Below are 22,058 nucleotides of genomic sequence, written 5' to 3'. Positions count from 1 at the left end.
CTCTCTCTCTCGCGCGCGCTCTTCCGGTAGAATTGTCCGTACGGCCCATACAAGGAAATTCCGCCCTGTTGACGTCAAGCGGACCCATGATCGAAAAAAACTTTCCGAAACTTATGACTAACAGGAAGTACTAATTTTGGCAAAGAAATACTCCCATCAAACGTCCACCTTAGCTTTTGAACCTGTGTCCATGTTTAGCATGGGAATCCAAGTCTTTAACAGTGCCAAAAGATCAGTATGCATGAAACAGCATTTCACCCCCCCTTTAAATTCATCAGCCAAATGTTTATCAGATGAAAAACCATCCAGGACAACTCTGTTGGCTTTATCATTAGACCCAATCAATGTTTTCATACCATTCCAGGTTTTCTTTAAATTATTACTTCTCAAATCTGCCTCAATTTTTTCCTTATACCTTTAGCTTTTTTAATTTCAGCCCTGATCTCTTTTCTCACAGTCCTCTCCGCGTTTACATCACCTTCATTAAAAACAGTTTTTCGTTTGATTAGCAAATCTTTAATGTCCTTAGAGATCCACTGTTTGTTGTTTGGATACACCTTGACTTCCCTACTCGGGAGAACGGAGTCTTTACAAATAGAGATGTAACTGCAGACCACGTCAGTAAGTTCATCAATATCAGTTCAGGAGTCCTGAAACACTGTCCAGTCTGTGCACTCGAAGCAGGCTTGAAGCGCTGAAGAGCTGTCCTCAGTCCAGACCTTCACCTGTTTTCTGACAGGCTTCTCCCTCCTCAACACCAAGGTGTAGGCAGGTAAGAGGTGGACAGAGTTGTGGTCAGAGGCGCCCAGCGCTGGCCCTGCCTTGGATGTATATGCGCCTTTAATGGAGCCGTAGCACAGATCAAGAGTTTTATTATGACGTGTGGGGCATGTAACATACTGATAAAAGCTGTTCAGTGTTTTCTTTAAATTACAATGGTTAAAATCGCCGAGAATAAAATTAGGAGCGGCAGGGGAGATAGACTGAAGTTTGTTTACAGTTTTAAAAACAATGTCCGCGGCGGACTTGGCGTCAGCTTTGGGGTGGATATAAGCCACAGTCACAAAAATCTGGGGGAACTCTCTGGGGAGATAGTACGGCCGTAGTGACACAGACAACAGTTCAATGTCAGGGTGACAAATCCGCTCTCGCACAGTAAAATTGCTGCACCATCTGCGATTTATATACAGACAGACCCCTCCACCGAGCGTTTTATGTGTTACCTCACTGTCCCGATGCAGACGCAGAGGGGCTCCAAAGCCGCTGATCTCCAGTGCCGAATCCGACTCAGTGAGCCAAGTCTCTGTGAAAGCCATAAGACACGCATCCCTGTAGTCCCGCAGATGCAAAACACTTGCCCGTAGTTCCTCAATCTTATTCCTGAGGGACCGCACATTAGCCAGTATGACTGAAGGCAAAGGGATGCGATTCCTGCCCAGTAGCTTTCTGCTTCGCTGTTTCACACCACCCCTTTTTTCCCGCTTCCTGGTTTGGCCCTGTTTTGTGAAGTTAATGTTTTTACCAATAAGTAATTCCAGAGGCAGATTCCCAGTCAGTGAATTGATGATGAAGTCTGTCACGGCAGGATAGCACCATTGTAATCCCAATAGAAATTCACGGGTGTATCGGAATTTCTGTATGTGTGCTGCTGGTCGCTCCAAACAAAGTTTAAAAGAGTCACTAAAAATAAGGCGTAAAAAGTGACTTCCATCCCTCAGATACTCAGCAAATGTTCATGAAACAGACAACATTAAACAGCACACAACAAAGGGGAATTAAAACCCTAAAAGACGTTTAAAACACAATAACACGGACACGAGCTAAAGCTGCTTGTCGCCACAGAACAGCGCCACCCACGTGATTTAGTTATTAAAGTTTGTGCACAATATATGTTTGGTCCTGACTTCCTGCCTGCAAACAAATTATCCCTTAAATGATCGATCTTGCTATACGCGTTAAGCGCTTACGTAAATTCAAAGAAATAATTATTTTTCTGTAGCCATGAAAAATATCCTTTTCTTATAATTAATTAATAATTAATACTGAACGTTCATAGGAGGAACTGATTGATTGATTGTAATGTTAATGCAGCTACATAAAGTTAATATATTTAACTGATTCAAATATTCATAATTAATCATAATGAGTTATAAATAATTATTAATATTTCCCCTCAGAGCTAATTCGCTACAACAGGTATGTTTAGCATCTCCTGTGCAGTGTTGTGGAAGTTACTTTTAAAAAGTAGTGTTTGCTCGTTACTCGTTACTTCTTTTAAAAAGTAATCCGTTACTTTACTTAGTTACCCCCAATGGAAAGTAATTTTTTACGTTATTCGTTACTTTTACGTTACTTTTATGTTGCTTGACCTTGGGCAGAACCAAATATCTGTTCCTAAATGTGTAGGCCTAAATAAAGTTCTACTATGGAAGACATAACAGGTATTTCTTATGTGCTCTTTATTATAAAAAAAAAAATAGTATAAATAGGCTCCTTAGGAACAACATGGTAACCTCAAAATGGGTGAAATGTCTAAAAAAAAACATGCCTCATCTATATCCAACAGAAAAAAAAGAATAACTTAAAAATGGCTTGATGTCAGTGGCTTGTGTAAATAAAATAAAATGGCATAATACAGTTTAGAGGCAAAGACATTTTAGCCAAAATAAAATCAAGCACAAGTTAAAGCACTAGCCTCAGAATTAAAAAGGCTAACATAACTGAATATACTGGCCCTTCTTCACAGTAGAAAATAGTATATTAGGGCTTGAGCATGGACAGCAGGCAACCTATTCCACATCAGCACCAAATGGGTGATTATACCTCATCAGGAGCAGTCTTTCGAAACGTTTATCCGAAAGTCTGTTTCTTCTGGGGGAAAGTACAAGACCTCCCAGGCTGAACAGCCTTTCCACCGGTGCACTAGATGGTGTGGCAGTGTTGTATTTCATGAATACAGCTTTCACTCGGGGGAAACGGTTGAGAACTTCTAACTCAGAGGTACTTGAGTACATGAGAGCAGGCTCAGAGTCTGCACTAAAGGATATTGCATCTTCCTCCTCCTCGTCAAAAGAAAAAAAGTCCTTCTCACTGGAGCTGCTGTGTCCGGCAACTTCTCGTTTTTTATTCTCAGCCGGGTCTGCATCATGGGGTAGAGTGCGACACTCCGCGATGAGCAGCGCACGCGCCTCTTCCCTCCGCTCCGCTCCCCCTATCCATCGAACTTTAAATTTCGGCAACGTCAAGGCAGCCAATAAAGCTTCTCTGCTCTCCAACACCGGTGCGAATCGCGTCTTGAAAGCCTAGAACAAAATGATATAGAATCCATGAGCTTAGTTTTCAGAAACATGACTCACTATCAAGGGAGGCATAATGCATTTATCAAAATTTTGAATATTTACGAAGAAACGCCCGTTAATGGATAGGCATACGCCTAGGCTATATTTCAGATAGGCTATTAACTCTTTCCCTGCCAGCGTTTTAAAAAAAAGTTGCCAGCCTAAAACAGCGTTTTTGTTGTATGAATATCTGAACATGCAATATATCAAAATAAAGTACAGACCCTCTGCTTTTAAACAACAACAACAAAAAAAATGTTTTATTCTAGCTTGCATGCATTCTTTTTTATTCACTTGAATATGGGGAAGTTTCATAAAACAATGAAAACATTTCTTGTAAAAGACTACATCTAGATCTGATTCAGAAAAATTCTGAATATAGATGGAGTAGATCGAGTCCATCAACACCCCTAATGAATAAGAATTGGCTTACCTGTACACTTACACCCGGTAGGTCTGCTGTCATACTCGACAGTCCATTTTGAAGTGCCAGCATCCTGGACATCAGGGTCTCCAGGGTTGGTAGAAGACCACCATAGTAACAATTATCTTCACCTTGCAAGATATCCAGTGCTATTGTCAGCGGTTTCAAAACACTGCAGTATTCCTTTAGGAATAGATGCTTGCGCTCTGTCGGGGCTCTGATGTCCAGTCTAGTACAAAGCGTATTCAAATCTTGGGCCGGGATGTCACTGATACGGGACAAGGCATCGTGGTAGGAATTCCACCTTGTTGATGAAGGCACGATAAGTTTTTTTCACACATATTTCATCGACAATCTCAGAGGCCACGGTAGAACGACTTGCCTTTGTCCAAAGACCACCGCACTTCGCCGTTGCACTCCTGTACACAAATTTTGAGTCACTGTTAGATGACAGCCATTTGTCAATGTCATTGCACAAGATCAAATTGAGGGTATGCGAAGCACACCTAAAATGCGGGGGAAGAGAAAACTGTCCTTCTGTAGTCCCAAGCAACTCTTACACATCTGTGAAATCCTTGCTCTTCATCCTCCTCCTCGTCGTCGTCAGGCTCAGGGGGTCCATACATCTTAAAAGCTTTAACAAAATTCGTCCCGTTGTCTGTAACGGTGGCGGTGATCCTATGTGAAAGGCCAAACGCTGAGTGAAACTGTTCCATTTCAAAGCCTATAACATCATATGTATGCCTGCCCTTTATTCTTTTGCATGCGATAGCAGCTTTCTCACGATTAAAGTTGCGTGGATTGATCCAGTGCACAGTGATTCCCAAAAAGCTTCTGTTATGGCTACTCCATATATCCGCAGTGGTCGACACATACTGCAAACTCTCAAAAGTTTTCTTTAATTCACTCTCCATTTTTAGATAACATTCATCCAGATAGCCCGTGAAAGTTTTACGATCTGACCATGGGCGCCTGTCTCCTGTTATCGGTATTTTCCCAAGTATCTTTCTGAAAGTGGGAGATTCGACAGTATTGATGGGCAACATTTCTTCGACGATGAACAAAGCGACAAGTTTGTCCAACTCTTGTTTAGTTACCTGGTGCTGGTGGTGAAAATAAAGTTTTAGCTGCTTACTTGTGCTTGGACTCGACATGTCATCATTTCCCCCGGGGATCTTGAGCTACACGCTTCATGTTAGCATGTTTTCCTTTCAAATGCTTGGTGAGGTTGGCAGTCAAGTTAACGGCAGTGGACAAAAGTTTCTCGCCAGGACACAGTGTACACCTTACACTCACATTCCTCCCCTTAGTTTCAACAAGTTTGAAATAATGGGAATACCTCCATCCCTCAAAAGTTAGTGTTGGCTGCTTCTCGCTTGCCATGATCGCTCTGCTACCAGCCTCTGTCGCGATCACGTACCGTGTGGAGCTATTGCGTAAGCACGCAGCTGAGAATTGTCGCTGTCAAATATGTCCATGGGAAAAGTAACGTTGTGCCGAATTGAAAAAGAAACTACGTTTCGTTACCAAATTTTCAGTAGTAACACGTTACACTACTTTTTACCCAAAAAAGTAATTACGTTACTACTTTGTAACGCGTTACACACAACACTGCTCCTGTGTGACTTTCGGGGCATGAGCAGCTGTTGTGCTTTTGTGGGAAAATGTTACAACTTTTCTGACTTTACTCAACAGACAGCTTATCTGTTGAAGTGCTACTGCCTTCTTGGCTGCAAGGTCAAGAATGTGTGCAAAACAACCAATTTGTGGCCCTAGTCCAGCTGCTTCTTTTATGTCATTCACCATGTTGTGTTTGCAAGTTCATTTTCAATTTTGCTCCATGTTTCATCATACAGTTCAGGAATACCCTTGCTGCTGAAGTGGGTATGCGAAGGGTTTCTTAACGCGGCTTGAGCATCTTAATCATATGCTGAAATCCCACATCATCAACAACGGAGTAGGGCTCCATGTCTTTCGCAATAAACCCCCCCAGTGAATTGGCACTGTGTGTGTAGTTCTCAGTGTAATATAATGTGTCGCGCTCTGTCTCAATGGCCTGTATCCACTTTTTTGTCCTTAAACGCTCGTTTTTTGGGTCAACAGCTTATAAAAACTTCGGGGTTTTTGGTTGTGGGTTTTGTTTAGCTTGTTTGCTGTACACTTTGTCACATATCCGCTTTTAGACATTGTTCTGTTTTTTGTTATAAGTCCGAAATGACAAGGAGGCCGCTGCACGCAATGCAAAGTCAATGGAGAGCGTTCTCTGGAGGGGAACGTAATCAGCGATAGGAAATAAAATATATAACCTAACATTTGGATATTTGACTTAACAGTGACAAAATGTTTACTGCACACATACGCATACTGAGTGTCAGGATCCCAAAATGTACCCATTCTTCCTGCTGAAGTGTCACGTTTTACTGCCTTTATCCACTTTTGTCTCCTTAAACTCTCGTTTTTTGGGGTCGACAGCTTATACAAACCTATTTCTGTGTTTTTTAGCTTGTTTGCTGTACACTTTGTCACATATCAGCTTTAAGGCATTGTTCTGTTTTTAGTTAGAAGTCCGAAATGACAAGGATGCAGCCTCACGCAATGCCAAGTCAATAGAGAGCGTTGGATCCCCCCCCCCCCCCCCCCCGGTGTGGGCGTGGCCTAAATATGCTCTGTCTCTATGCAGTGGAAAAGCGCAAAAACTTGTTCTTGCCCATTTAGAAAGGTAGAAGTCTTTAGGTAATACATCTTCCAGATTTCATCAGATGAGCCCCAATAGTATTCAAATTGAAAACATGTTTACCGGTGCATTCATTTAGATGCATCAAATAATGCAGCGCATTTTTCACTTCATTCAGTTTGTCCTTTTATTTATAGTTTATCACATTTGACAGCAAAATGGAAGTTTATGTAATATATTAATTCTGACATACTGATTTTGAGCGATGCCTTTATCAAATAAAAATAAATATCATACATATTTTCTGGTGCATTTTGTAGAACCAAGTAAACTTTAAAACTCTTTTAACACAAATTGGGTCCAACATCTGAATGACTTGTATGTAAATGTGATGACAAAATATTTACACTGATCACAAGTGGACACTAGATTGAATCTGCAGGTGATTTTTGGGAACACTGCGATTTCTTTCCAGAATGCGTTCGCAAATGACGTTTCAGCTCTGTGTGATAAGTGAAACTCTTCTCACACTGAGGACACGTGAAAGGCTTCTCCCCAGTGTGAAGCCTCATGTGAGTCTTTAGGTTTGCTTTAACTGTGAAACTCTTTCCACACTGAGAGCAGGCGAACGGCTTCTCTCCAGTGTGAACTCTCATGTGAGTCTTTAGGTTTCCTTCAACTGTGAAACTCATTCCACACTGAGGGCAGGTGAAAGGCTTCTCTCCAGTGTGAACTCTCATGTGAATCTTGAGGATTGCTTTGCTTGAGCAAGTCTTTCCACAGTGATGGCACATGACACAAGGCTTCTCTCCAATGTGAGTTATTACATGATTCTTAAGATGATTGCTGTCTGTGAAACTCCTTCCACACTGATGACACATAAAACATTCCTCTTTTGAGTGAATCCTCATGTGGCAATCAAGGTCTACTTTACGTCTGAATCCCTTTCCACACTGATCACATGTGAAAGGCTTCTCTCCAGTGTGAATTCTCATGTGGTCACTAAGGGATCCTTGATGTGAAAAACTATTTCCACACTGAGAGCATACATAAGGCTTCTCTCCTGTGTGAATTCTCATGTGGATTTTAATTGTTGCTTTAAGTGTAAAGCTCTTTCCACACTGTTGGCATGTGTAAGGACTCTCTCCAGAGTGAACTCCCATGTGGATTTTAAGACTTCCTTTACCCGTGAAACTCTTTCCACACTGAGGGCATGTGTAAGGCTTCTCTCCAGTGTGAATTCGCATGTGGACTTTAAGGTTTCCTTTTTCAGTGAAACCTTTTCCACACTGTTGGCAGGTGAAAGGCTTCTCTCCAGTGTGAACTCTCATGTGGACTTTAAGGTTTCCATGATGATTGAAACTCTTTCCACACTGAAAGCAGGTGAAACAACTTCTAGTTCCAGTCTTTTGAGTTCTTTTTTGTGAGGAAGTCTTTTCAGTCTGGGAGCGACTCAAATATTTTTCTCCAGTCATAAAATCATGTTTCTCCTCTACATCATTCCGTTCTTGACTCTCCTCATTCAGTTGCATCATGTCTAAGGTGGAAAAAAGATAAATACAAGTTTAAGCCCATTTTAATGGCACAAAGCAACAAATATCAAAACATTTAGAACAGTTATTCTCAATGTTTTTTGAGCCATCGCCCCTCTACCCATTATCGAGGCCCCTAACCTCTACGATCAAATAAAATATAGCCTAATTCAATGCTGCTCAAACCCAAACTCCAAGCACTGCACATTTTTTATGTCTCACTCATCAGCTCATTAGTAGAATGTAGATTATTGCTCATGCAGACATTATGGTTGATGACGCTTTAAGAAAATTTCCCTCGAGTTTTGGTTCTGAAGCGAGTGAATATGCAGGCCTGCTCTGATAGAACTTTGCCATGTTCTGTTGATTTTGTCTAACTCTGTGTTCCCCTGCTTTAAGTCCATGAAAAGTACTTGTGTCAGACTGGCTGGTGTCTGTTAATTACTTGCTTTGGGAAGAGCCTTCAGAATGGAGGTGGAGAAAATGTCTACAGCTCACTTAATAAAGCTTATGAAATTAAAAGGGTGAGTATGCCGTTACATCTTAAGAAAATTGAGGGGTTTTCTCAAGCATTTTCTCTGTGTTTTGTGTTGAGTTGAGACATCAAACGGCAAAACAAGTGATTAGTGGTGGGCGATATACTGGTACACACGATTAACTGGTAGAAATTTTTCAACCGGTTGAGATTTTGGACTATTGTCTCTATTGCTTCTATTTGATTGGTAATTAAATTAATGCTTTTCCTTAACTTTATAAATAGACCATAGACTGTAAAAAAACACGTAGTGTCAGTGACGTCACCCATAGGTTTCTGAGGAGCATTTTTGAAGCCTTAAATTGGCCGTTGCCATCACGTCACTCTCGGATAACAGAAAATCGACAAAGAGGAGGAATGTGGCTAGAGCGGAGGTGACGTGATGACTAAACAGACAGCAGACGGGCATTTTAAAATGGGGCTCAATTAGTGCTGGGCGGTATGACCAAAAATGTATATCACAGTATTTTTCAAATTTATATCGGTTTCACAGTATATGACGGTATTTTTTCCCCCTATACATGACCGGGTGTTAACCACATTTTCTACTGATTGGGAGAGGAAATACTGCAGTAGATTGACTAGAATGCCCTATTTTACTGTCATGACGGGTGAATATTGTAGAAAAATTCCACACTAGAGTTGATACAGGTTTGCAAAGCCCCACAAAATGATGCTGTGCGGAGACAACGATCAATAAAACACAGACTACACACTCATTACAGACACATGAATATTAAAATATGACCACAGAGAGAGAAGAAAACAGTTGAGGGCACCTTAAGCATTTAAAAAATCTTATCTTGTTGTTATAAAAATCCTATATAACAAACTGCCAAAACGAGGGAGAAATGCGGATATTTGCAATACATTTAAGAGCACGTTCTGAACAAATGACACACATCAGTTTAACACAGAAAGAATAAAGCAGTTACTTTTTTGCCCATTCTTCTTTGAATTATCAGTTTATTATTAACTTACATCATTCATTGTCTTTTGTATAGCAGAATAATCCATCGTGTCATCGCGGTCGTGATCAGATGTATGGTTCAGTGTAGCCAAATCAGTGCACATTTCATTTGAAGAAGACATGATGAAATATGTGCGCATACACGCTTCGGGTTCACGTTTAGAGCACTATAGTATATGAAATATGTCCAAACGCGATCGCTCTGGTCTATATCTGATATATGATCCATGTGGTGAGCGTTGTTAATCTCATCGCGGCGCTCCGCGCAGAAACCGGTCTCTCGGTGTAGTCTGAATTCTCCACTTTAATCAAGGGCTGAATCCGAAATCGCTCCCTATAACCTCAAATAGGGCATTATTTGGAGGGGACAGTGCTTTGTAGTGGTGTCCGAAACCACAGTGGACGTTATTGAGTGCACTTATTCTATCTCACATCGCACCGCAATAACGAGTGTACAGCCGATGTACACATCCGACTTCACGCACTCGTTTTCATTCACTCCTTCAAATAAAGTAATAACGTAGGGAATAGTGAATGAGGATATAGGGGGTGATCTCGGATTCAGCCATAGGCTGTAATGCGATCTCAGCTGTGCTCTGACTGCTCTCAGTAGTACAGTGCAACAGTGAAATGGGTCCCCTCTCAAACAATGCGCTGCGCCGCATTCCGATCGCTGTTTAAGCGACATATACCGGTATTGCAGTATCATCAAAATTCATATCATAACAAAAATTAATGCCAGTATTCGGTATGAACCGGTATACCGCCTAGCACTAGGCTCAATGAGATTCTGCTCCCTTCTGGAGCCTATCTCTAGCGGCCAGTCGATGAATTGCAGTTTAAGTCACTTCCGTATTAACTTCAAGAGAAACTTGGGGAGGTTGCCACTATATATATATATATATATATATATATATATATATATATATATATATATATATATATATATATATATATATAGACAATGATGTGGTTGGAGAGACTGTTAATGTTGGTCTGACACAGAGTTAATGGTTTCCTTCCTCTTTGAAGGGATCATTTAAAAAGTAAGCAAAATTCCCTTGGTTTGCACAACAGAAGAAAGAAACAATGACATTAACACTTGAATATGTGTCTGCAGAATGCCATTTTTATCACAGTGTATAAATCGACAACTACGACTTGTTTGGAAAAATGCTGATGTTAGTGTTATTGTTTGTTAAGTAATGTAATAATTTGTAGGGATGTCCTGATTAAGACTTTTAAGCTACCGATCTGATCAGTCATTTAATATTGAGTGTCTGGCAGAGTCCTGATCCAATAATTGTATTTTCCTACTGCTAGGTGCACACTTCAATTATATTAAAGGGGTGATGAATTGAGAAATCAACTTTCCCTTGAGCTTTTGATATATAAGAGGTCATGGCAAATATAAGAATATCCTGTAAGTTTCAGAGCTGAAAACTTTCGTTAGTCAAAGAAAAGCTTTTATAGACACCAGGCCCAGAAAACGATCTTGTGCTTGTGTCATTGCGCGACGAAACACCGCCTCTACAGAATAATAAGCACGTGTAATTCAGTAGCCCCGCCCACCGACTCATGGAGCTGGTCGGATTGCACTAGCCAGCAGCAATAAACATGCAGAGAATATCACGATATTTGCAGACATATTGAGATTGAGGGTGTACTCACACTAGGCACGATTGCCTTGTACCGTGCTCGAGCGCGATTGTCCCCCCTCCCCACTCCCCCGCTGGCCTGCACTCACATTGCACTTAACGTACCGGGCCGGAGCACGCTTAAGTCATTCACGATGCAACTTTTTGTTTTGAAGAAGACAGGAAGAAAAGCGCTTTCGCTAATAGACTGCCTAATACATTTATAATTTATGCCGCGAAGCGATTTTCACTTGATTGCACTGCACATATCAGAAGATTATTACGGAGGCAGCTGACTTTGACGGAGGAATTTGCAGCTTTACCCGCAAACTTCAATTCATGTTCATCAATAAGGTGAAAACCAGAACCATTATAAACCTAAATATTATTGAATTAATTGAAAAGTGTATCCAAGTAGTAATAGTTTGGTGTTTGCTGTTGTAATGTTGATAGTAGCGTGCAGCTGTTCCGTGCTCCAGCACGGTTAGCGCTCACACTGCATGCGAACCGCGCCCGAGTCCAACTGAACCGTGCTCTGGCCCACCTCTTCCAAGCGGGCCAGGGCCGGCTAATCGAGCCGCGCCCGAGCACGGTTCGGATCACTCACACTAGTCAAACGAACCGCGCTTTGGTGGTCAAACGCACTCGGGCACGGTTCAAACTGGCTAGTGTGAGTACACCCTGAAACACAATGCTGTTCCATCTATATTGGACTCGACAGGAATGGTGCAGCACACCTATGTTAGTAAAACATGTTTTTTTTTATACGTGATAGTATTGCATTGTTACAGATCGTTTGATATGTGTACGATTGTGTATTGATTATGTGTAGGCCTACATGTCTATCCAGTCACACGAGAGACTTGTTGTAACGTTATGTGTGTGTCTGCGCTCGTGTGTGTGTGTGTCCGCGCGCGCAAGTGTGTGTGTCCGCATGTGTTAGTGATTTACTGTTTGTTTGATATTTTGCGAGTTCTCTGAGCATTTCCCCCAGACGATTCCTGGGACAGACGATAGCTGAAGCTCATTAAATATGCAAATATTATCCAATCCTAGCCGTGGACGTTTACTTCCAAGTCTTCAGTTCAGCACACCCATCAAATCCGAGTGTTTCTCAGAGAGCCTCAAAACCAAGGCAGAAAATAGCCTATTGCTTATTCATTATGATGTTTTTTAATGTAAAAACCACATAAACGCCATAAGTTGACTTCAGACAACAGCATAAAAAAAAAAAGCCAGTTCATGACCCCTTTAAAGTTAATAAAATAAAATAATAAGATAATGATAATAATTAAGATATGATATGTAAACAGACCGTGTGGTCACAATTATGAATATAGGACTGTGTTGGAGTGTTTACAATTTTCAGAAAGAAAAAGCTGAAAACAAAAATAATGATTATATGGAGATTGATGACATGTAAAACAGCATGTGGTAAGGGACATTCTTCTGTTTATGATATCATACAGCCAGACCTATAACGACAAGACATTTCCATGCAATAGGCTATCCAAAATAGTGCACAACAGGGAGATAAGTCAGTAAATTCGAGTAAAATCACAGGATTCGCTTATCTCATGCGAATGCCCCACATGAAATTCAGATGTGGGCGGTATTTTTTTTAAATCACACAAGGTCCCCCAGATAATACTAATCCTGTGCGAATAGGGCTTTAAAATACATTTGAAATCGTTATTTATGAACAGTCATGGTTTGTAAATGATTAGTTATTATTATTTATCATTAACTAAAAATAACTTCTAAACATTATTATAAAGTGTTAACAAAGGGGTAAATGCAACAATTTAGAGAAACTTTTTGCCTTCAATTTTGAAATGCAGAGAATAAAATCACCCTGAGCCCTCTGACTTGGAAAGACTTGACCTACCTTCTAAATGGTCAGAGAATTGTAATCATCACTGTAGGATTGTCTCTGCAGTGCTTGATCACACCGCTAAGATTAGTGCTGCTTTTGCACTTTTGGCACTGAGCCAGAGGCACTCGTTCAGCGAGGGCTTGTCAGTGCAGATGGGAGGGCTTTGGGGGCTCGAGCCCCTGCCCTTTTTGAAAATGAATCAAACGTGCACCTCTCAACAATCATCAATAATATTGTGGCCAATAAAACAGAATTTGAATTATAATATAACGTGTACAAAATAGTAATAAACCTCTCAATGACGTGTTGCTATGGTGCGTGTCTTGCTTGACTGCTCATTCTGAAACTGCCTCCTCTTTATTTTTTATTTTTGTTGTAATTATTCTGCTCATTGTAAAAGTAAAATACAATAAGTTTGTATCTGTAATCCCATTTTCATAATTGTGACCAAACTGTCTGCTTACAACAGTGGTCGGGAACCTCTAGTGAACGCCTGTGGCTTGATGGCAGGAAAAAACAAGCCAAACAATCACGATATTTAAACCTTTTTCATCATTAGTCAAAGCTATCATTCGAAGTGCAGGTTGTCAAGAAGGAGGCAAGAGAGGCAGTGTCTCCTCAAAAAACTGGATGAGACAATATATAATATTACAAAAATAAAACCACGCAAATATTAAAAATGTTACATTAAAAGGTGTAAAAATCACGTCACATGTATTGGGGTGTACAATAGTGATGATGATGTGATGTGGAGTACCATTCATTCACATTAATAATTGCATGACAATTTGTAAGATTCTTATTATTATTATGATTTGTATTATTAATGACGCTTATTGTTATTTAGAAGAAGAATGTCGTTATTATTATTATTTATTTTATTATTATTTATAAGAAGAAGAATGTCATTTTTATTATTTTTGTCGGTCTGAATTATTTTCAGTCCCAGTCCGTGCGCAGCTGCCGGGCCTAACCAATGTCAGGTAAAGCGCACAGACTCGCAACTGGAGGAATACATATGCCTACAAATCAAATGCTTTGGTAAAGTCACACAAATTAAACATTGAAGTCCATGTTGCACAAAAATAAACACATAAGTTTATAATTACTATATCCCTATTCGCACGGGATTAGTATATGTGGGGACCTCTGGTGATTTGTAATAATTGCAGAGAATGTCTGTGATCTTAATCCCGTGCGAATCGGCCATGTCTGTAATATGTAAAGTAAAAATTCCCCCGCAAATGACCTACCATATTTCTCTGAACACCGAGGTCCTGTGATTATATTAGTCCCGTGCGAATCGGCATCTCTGGGATTTGGCCGGGATTAGGCGGATCGTATATAATTTTTGCAAGGTTTTTGTGTCCTGTGCGCATTTTAATCTTTATCTTTAACGAAGAATGGAGCTAGGCTGCATATGTGCACCGTTATGAATTCCTGTGCGGCCGCGCGGATTATACTTTCACTTTAGAATGAGCACCAATTTGGGAGTAAATTGCTTGAATGTTGTGTTTAATATTATTCTTAAAGAAAAACACAAAAACAGAACAGTACAATGACAACTCGCTTAAATGGGCACTTTTACATTTAGCTTTGAAACTGAATCTTCCGTTGTATATTGTTATATTGCTCAGTTACGTTTTTAATTGCGTCTGTTCTGTAACTGAACAAAATTATTTTTATTACTATAAAACAATCAAAATGATATCGATACGACTGTTTATAATTTCATACAGCTATATCTATAACGAAAAAACATTTTCACGTCTTTACATCATATCCGGGAGATAAGTCAGTAAATTTGAGTAAAATCACAGCTTATCTCGTTCGAATGCGCCACGCAAAATTCAGATGTGGGGGAGTAATTTCTAAATCACCCGAGGTCCCCAGATAATAGCCTACTTATCCCGTGTGAATATGGCTTTAGTTGTTGTTGTTGTTGTTGTTTTTTTACAGTGGGTCATAATATAGCATATCTTTGTCAGTGCGTTTTGTGGTGTTAGGAATTGTTTTTTTTTCACATTTTCGCACTAACTCAAAACGTGCGTACACCACCTCCTGAGCTGGCGTAGGATTTGAGCGTGCCGTATGCCAACGTCCATATTGATAAATCTCAAAGTCACCGTGGTTTTGGGTGTACACCAGGTGTACGCTGGAAATTTGGTGCAGCACTTTTGATAAATGAGGGCCATTGACTTTTAACAGACCCGACCAAGTTGCGCTATGATTGGATATGATCGGTTATGATTGGATATGATTGGTTCACGCGTTAAATCCCACCTCTTGATTTCATACACGTTCTCGAACCAGCCAGAATGAAAGACTAATTAAAAAGGAAACAACTTGAGGGTAAGTAATTAATGACAGAATTTTCATTTTTGGGTGAACTAACCCTTTAAAGTTGAGGACTTGCAACTTGACTCGGACTTGCCTGTCTTGACTCGGACTTGCCTGTCTTGACTCGGACTTGACTTGGGACTTGTCTATCTTGACTCGAGACTTGAATGTAAAGACTCAAGACTTACTTGTGACTTGCCAAACAATGACTTGGTCCCACCTCTGCACCGTACACAATAAGAGACTCAAGTGGTAACAAGACTGGAAGTTAGGCTACTCTTACATGCCTATTCATGAGAAAATTTGAAACCAAATACAAACTGAGCTGAACACAGAAAAACAATGAGCATATTGTAAATGGTTATCAAGATGGGCTTAATTAAAAAAAAAAAAAAAAAAAAAAAAAAAAAACGCATTCTTTGCAGGTAACCTACAAGCCCTAAGGCTACATATTTATGAAGATGAATTTGAAGTATGCAATCCCCTGGGGTCTAAATGTAACAAGCACAAAGTGCGTGCAATTTACTATACCATTGGAAATATAGAAGTACTGCTCTCAGTTAAAACATTCATTTAGCTTTACTTGTCTGCACTGCCATTTCAACTAGTCCGTAGAACAATCTGTCACTTTGATGTTACGTCAAGCACATTTTTGCTCATATGAAGGACGATGTTTTATATTAATATTGGAACTCCAGTGAAGTACAACATGAGCCCAATGTTGGTTTCTGTTTCAGTATCACTTTAAATTAATTCAATTTGGATTAGCTTTTACACAGCTACTTTTATTTTTCATTCTTGTTCTGAATACCATTACATTTTTAGTTTTAAATTATAAAAATTATATGAGCTACGCTTTCCTGTAGCTCAAACAGTAGAGCATGGCGCTAGCAACGCCAAGGTCATGGGTTCGATTCCCAGGGAAAGCAAGAACTGACAAAAATGTAAAATGTGTAACATGTGCCAAATGCATAAATGTAAATGTAAATGTAAAAAATGTTCAGTGTTTATAATGCATGTAAACATTTAACATTTGTGATTTACGCAATATTATTTACAGATCTGACTCTCAAAAGCTCAATTTTATATGTGTAGCATATTTTTAACAATGCAGCAAACATTTTTTAAATATCTTGAAAAATTCCTTTAAATGACATTTTAAAACGTTTAACATAGTATTAAAAAGTCAAAATTCTTACTGTCGGTTAACAGTTAGTCATTAATTATGAGCATCCCTACTGTCCACATGAGGCGACCCCGTCCTAGGGCTGGGACAATAAATTGTTGCGATCCGTGGATCAATTCTGAGATTTTTTTCTGCTTACTTCCAATTCCTTACACACACCAATTGAACCTTCTCGGGATGCTCATATTCACTGTTTAACCGTTAACCGAAAAAAAGAATTTTGACCAATTAATACTATCAGTAAATTGGTTTAGAAGATATTTTTTATTTATTTATTTGTAAGCTTTTTTTTTTTTTGCTGGTAAAAGAAAAATATGCTATATATATTTGTTAACTCACAGGGCATTTCGACGCGTGCAACACAAAGACAAATTTCACTGAGCAAGCAAAATTAAGCGAACGAAAAGAAGTTCTGTGTGGGACCATTTCGACAGAAAGGCCGACAAAATTACTTGCAAAATATGCTACACAGAATTATCACTTGCGAAGCAACATCCACAAGGGCAACAAACTTTGCCCTCCATGTTATCAGGGAGATGCGATGCACAGCGATCTGAGGAGATAACGCAGAGAATCTGTTCAATGGTAGTAATCACGTAGACATTAAATAAAAACTAGACATGGTAGGCCTACTATTTTTATTTGACAAAAATAAAATAAAAACTTAGTCTGAGGGAAAAATCTATGCCAGTTCTTCAAAGCTTTAAACGCATTCAGTGTATTTTTGTTCTGTCATCTTAATTTGTTAATTATTTAAGTGAAAAAAAGTTAGTAAATAAATATTTTACCTATTTATTTTATTCTGTTTTTCTCTGTTGTCAGAAATGCTGCAGGTGCGTGAAAATGTGATAATGTTTGAATCCAGGTTGTGTTGTTGAGCTGTTCTGTATGCTGCTGTTTGCAAATTTAAATAGTAAACCTGTTAAATTGTTTGCATTTTTAACGGGTCACAGACACTCATCAATTGTATTGTATATACAATTATTATACCAATATTATAATCTTGTCAGTTAACGGTTAATATTCGGATAACGAGTGGCGGTTGTTGGTGGGGAAAATGAACCGAAATGAGCATCCCTACAACCTTCTATAAGATAATCATTCATAAACTTCAAAAAGGTTGATGCGAATTACAAGGGTGTTTGCTGTGGGCTGTTGACATAATCTTGTGTCACAAAAGCATTCTGAGGTGCAAGTACATTCTCAGGCGCATGAGTGCTCTTCTTCGTGAGCATTTGAACGTGCGGTTAAAAACTAGCCTAGAGCATCTGCTGTTAAAACCTAAGCTCAAAATCGTTTAGAGAGACAAGCGCGATGCATTCTGGGAATCTCAGAATCGATCCATGAATTGCAGATCAGCGATTTATTGTCCCAGTCCTACCCACTACATGTCAAATAAAACCACTTTAATTAAAGGGTTAGTTCACCCAAAAATGAAAATTCTGTCATTAATTACTCACCCTTATGTCGTTCGACACCCGTAAGACCTCCGTTCATATTCGGAACACAAATGAAGATATTTTTGTTGAAAGCTGATGGCTGAGAAAGGCTTCAGATAGGCCTCCATTGGCATTCAGTACATTTTCACTCCCAAGACCGATAAAAGGCACTTAAAACGTCGTTACAAAGTCCATCTCACCACAGTGACTCTACAATAATCTTACGATGCGACGACAATAGTTTTTGTGCGCAAAAAAAAAATCAAAATAACACCTTTATCCAGCTTGTTATTGCCTTCCGCGTGTGCCTCCACGACGCATGCGCGAGAATATGACGTAGCGCCGGGGTTCGGGAATCCATGAAATGCGCACTTAAGCCCCATTTTGAGAACTACGCCGAGACCTAAAGCACGATCAATGTAGAATCCAACAGCTTAGACACGCGCGTCTTCCTCTGATTTGTAAACAAATCTCTTCTGGGTCATCTGTCCGAACGCCGGATCTGCGTCATATTCTCGCACATGCGTCGTAGAGGCACACACGGAAGGCAATAACAAGTTGGATAAAGGTGTTATTTAGATTTTTTTTTGCGCACAAAAACTATTGTCGTCGCATCGTAAAATTATTGTAGAGTCACTGTGGTGAGATGGACTTTGTAACAACGTTTTAAGTGCCTTTTATGGATCTTGGGAGTGTAAATGTACTGAATGCCAATGGAGGCCTATCTGAAGCCTTTCTCAGCCATCAGCTTTCAACAAAAATATCTTCATTTGTGTTCCGAATATGAACGGAGGTCTTACGGGTGTCGAACGACATAAGGGTGACTAATTAATGACAGAATTTTCATTTTTGGGTGAACTAACCCTTTAAGACACGTCTAAAGCCCTATTCGCACAAGATTAGTATTATCTGGGGACCTCGTGTGATTTAGAAATTACTCCCCCACATCTGAATTTTGCGTGGCGCATTCGCACGGGATAAGCAAGCCTGTGATTTTACTCGCATTTACTGACTATCTCCCGGATATGATGTCAAAACTTGTAAATGTTTTTTCGTTATAGATATAGCTGTATGAAATTATAAACAGTCGTATCGATATCATTTTGATTATTTTATAGTAATACAAATAATTTAGTTCAGTAAGAGAACAGATGCTACAATTAAAAACGTAACTGAGCAATATAATAACAATATACGGCGGAAGATTCCATTTCAAACCTAAATGTAAAAGCGCCCATTTAAGCGAGTTTGTCATTGTACTGTTCTGTTTTTGTGTTATTCATTAAGAATAATATTAAACATGCCATTCAAGCAATTTACTCCCAAATTGGTGCTCATTCTAAAGTGAAAGTATAATCCGCACGGGAATTCATAACAGTGCGCATTATATGCAGCCTGGCGCCATTCTTCGTGAAAGATAAAGATTAAAATGCGCACATGACACAAAAACCTTGCAAAAATTATATACGATCCACCTAATCCCGGCCAAATCTCAGAGATGCCGATTCGCACGGGACTATTATTATCACAGGACCTCGGGTTTGGCGAAATATGGTAGGTAATTTGCGGGGGAATTTTTACTTTACAAATTACAGACATGGCCGATTCGCACAGGATTAAGATCACAGACATTCTCTGCGATTATTACAAATCACCAGAGGTCCCCAGATAATACTAATCCCGTGCGAATAGGGACATTATTCAAAAATATATTTCTGAAGAGCTGGACATTTTAATAAGTGTTAAAGGTGTAGTGTGTAGTATTTATGAGGCTTTATTGACAGAAATGCAATAAAGTATACATAACTATGTTGTCAGTAGAGTATAAAGACCTTACATAATGTACTGTTATGTTTTTATTACCTTCGAATGAGCCATTTCTATACAGCGTGGTGAAATTCAGTGAAATCGCCATTTTGTGCCATCATGTTTCTACATTAACCCTAAACAGACAAACTTCTCTACAGAGCGCTGGCTACTCGCTGTGTGTTCTCTATGTGCTTCGAAAGTGAGGGGTGAGCTGTGACCTGTGGGTGACTGCAATTCACAACCTCACCGCTAAAATACACACACTGCACCTTTAAATGACAGTTCAGCCTTGAGAATGAAACCCACCTGTTTGTGTCTCAGTATCTTCTTGTTTCATACTGAATGTTTCTTCAACCTTCATGTCTTCACTCTCCTCTTTAATAAACATCATCTTTGATTGTTCCTCAGTATCTTCTGGTTTCACTCTGAATGTTTCTTCAATCTTCATGTCTTCACTCTCCTCTTTAATAAACGCCATCTTTATAATAGTGTTGCGTGGATCTGAGGCGCTTCACCAGGAGTTGTTCTGTGTGTTTGGACACTCTGTCGTGATTAAGATGAGAATAAGTGATAGTTAATCACTCATAAAAACCCAAAACTGGTACTACAAATAACAGAACACCAATTATACAGAAGGTTCATATTTACACATTTGTGCCTTACATTTGCGTACTTACATTTATTATTTGTAGATTATATTTAATAGATGTAACAAAATATATATATTTGCTATTGGTTTAAAGGACAGTTTTGACCAGCATGCGGTGGTGAGGGAATCACTGAATTGTTATTCAAAATATGTGCTTAAATTGACCTGTAGTACCAAAAAGACGTTTTTCCATCACCACTTGTCAGTAACTGAATTGGTATTTACGATAAACTAGTTCACTATAAGGAGCGAGATGAGACGTGCCTTTTCTGTTACTCGTCTGTGGATGTGCTTTGATCACAATACATAACGTTCATTAATGTTAGATAGTGCATTTCAATATACATTCAACAATACATTATTCATTTCGTTAGTAAAAGCTATAAAAATGATTTAACAGTTTTTATCTATTAAAGCACTTGAATGGCTAAAAAAACACAAACCTTTCTAAAGCCGTCACAATAGATGCTGAAGCGCGACGCAATATGGCGTCATATCGCAACATCAAAATAAAAGTCCTGTCCACACGTTAACAATATTGTGCTGAAAATATTATGCAGGAACTACGAGAGTGGGAGATTTTGTCTAAAAGGAATACATCATAAATCTTTGTTTTAAAATCACATATAAAAGTCAGTTTTTTAATATTAAAACGTGGACATATAAAGATAATTTGAATCTAAAAATATATAACTTATAACGATAATTTGTATAAAATGTCTAAAATGTAAGATCTTCCAAGATTCAGTAGAAGATAAATATCAAGTACAAATGTGAATCATTTACAAAATGTACTGATAAAAAGGTTCAGTCTAATTAAAATGTAGTATTAAAGATTTTAATGAAATTAATAGTAAATCAAGTCTTCAATGTCATGTGTTGCTGCAATTCAGATCGCTCACTAATGAGTGTCAGATAAAATTTAACACCTGCTGAAATTGACAAAAAGTGCAGTAATTTTCTAAAATAATAATTAATAAAGGATATAAACTAATATTTACTTCACAATTTTGACTTTATTCACTCACAATTTTGACTTTATGCATGTATACTTTGTTGATTATTGATGACTTTTTAAACAGAAAAAGAAAAAAGAAAGAAAAAAAAATTCCCTACTCCACAAACCACCAACAGAGCATATAAAATACCAACAAAATAATAATAATAATTGAAAACATTGCCAAGTAAAACGCACAAAAATTATAAATACAAACAACAATAAAATCAGAAATGGACTTTAACTGTAAGCGCTCCCGCTTCAGTCTGGAATCCGTGATGCTGTTTCACATGCCACGATCAGAGCTTTTCAGAAAGTCTGCGCACCATTAATCTATTTCAGAGTGCCGGTATGAGATTAATACAATGTTTCTGCTTACTCTATTGTGACCTTATGCAGATATTATATATAATAAACTGACGCATAAATGTATTATGAGACAAAACGCAGAAGTTTACTGTCACCATAAGGTGGGCTGGGGATTAATATCATGCGATATTGACTGATGGATCGGCAGAGAATCGTCTTTCTGCGAGTCATCAAGAAATTATGGTTCTATTCTATCTAAAGAAATATGAGGTAAACGTGTGAATATATATTTCTCCAAATGTATGCACTTTTGGACTATATTGTGTACCGATCGCACTACTGT

The 22,058-nt window shown here is 38.9% G+C and overlaps 2 protein-coding genes across 2 annotated transcripts; both read right to left on the bottom strand.

Annotated features, from left to right (window-relative positions):
- Positions 1-2,450: 2,450 nt before the first annotated feature.
- LOC307127240 (uncharacterized protein) lies at positions 2,451-5,714 on the bottom strand. The gene is made up of 2 exons (XM_079818361.1): positions 3,772-5,714; positions 2,451-3,302 (listed from the first exon to the last, which is right to left on the bottom strand). The coding sequence occupies exons 1-2, from the start codon at positions 3,841-3,843 to the stop codon at positions 2,790-2,792; spliced, it is 585 nt and encodes a 194-aa protein (XP_079674487.1). The 5' UTR covers positions 3,844-5,714; the 3' UTR covers positions 2,451-2,789.
- An 888-nt stretch (positions 5,715-6,602) lies between these two features.
- LOC307126205 (uncharacterized protein) lies at positions 6,603-20,909 on the bottom strand. Its single transcript, XM_079816633.1, has 3 exons — positions 20,853-20,909; positions 20,067-20,303; positions 6,603-7,973 (listed from the first exon to the last, which is right to left on the bottom strand). The coding sequence occupies exons 2-3, from the start codon at positions 20,236-20,238 to the stop codon at positions 6,862-6,864; spliced, it is 1,284 nt and encodes a 427-aa protein (XP_079672759.1). The 5' UTR covers positions 20,239-20,303; positions 20,853-20,909; the 3' UTR covers positions 6,603-6,861.
- Between the last annotated feature and the right edge of the window lie 1,149 nt (positions 20,910-22,058).

The sequence above is a fragment of the Gobio gobio genome (assembly GCF_949357685.1).
Source record: "Gobio gobio genome assembly, chromosome: 5".
In the NCBI taxonomy this organism is placed as follows: domain Eukaryota; kingdom Metazoa; phylum Chordata; class Actinopteri; order Cypriniformes; family Gobionidae; genus Gobio; species Gobio gobio.
The sequence above is the reverse complement of the archived record's forward strand: the minus strand, read 5'-3'. Positions and strand labels throughout refer to the sequence as shown.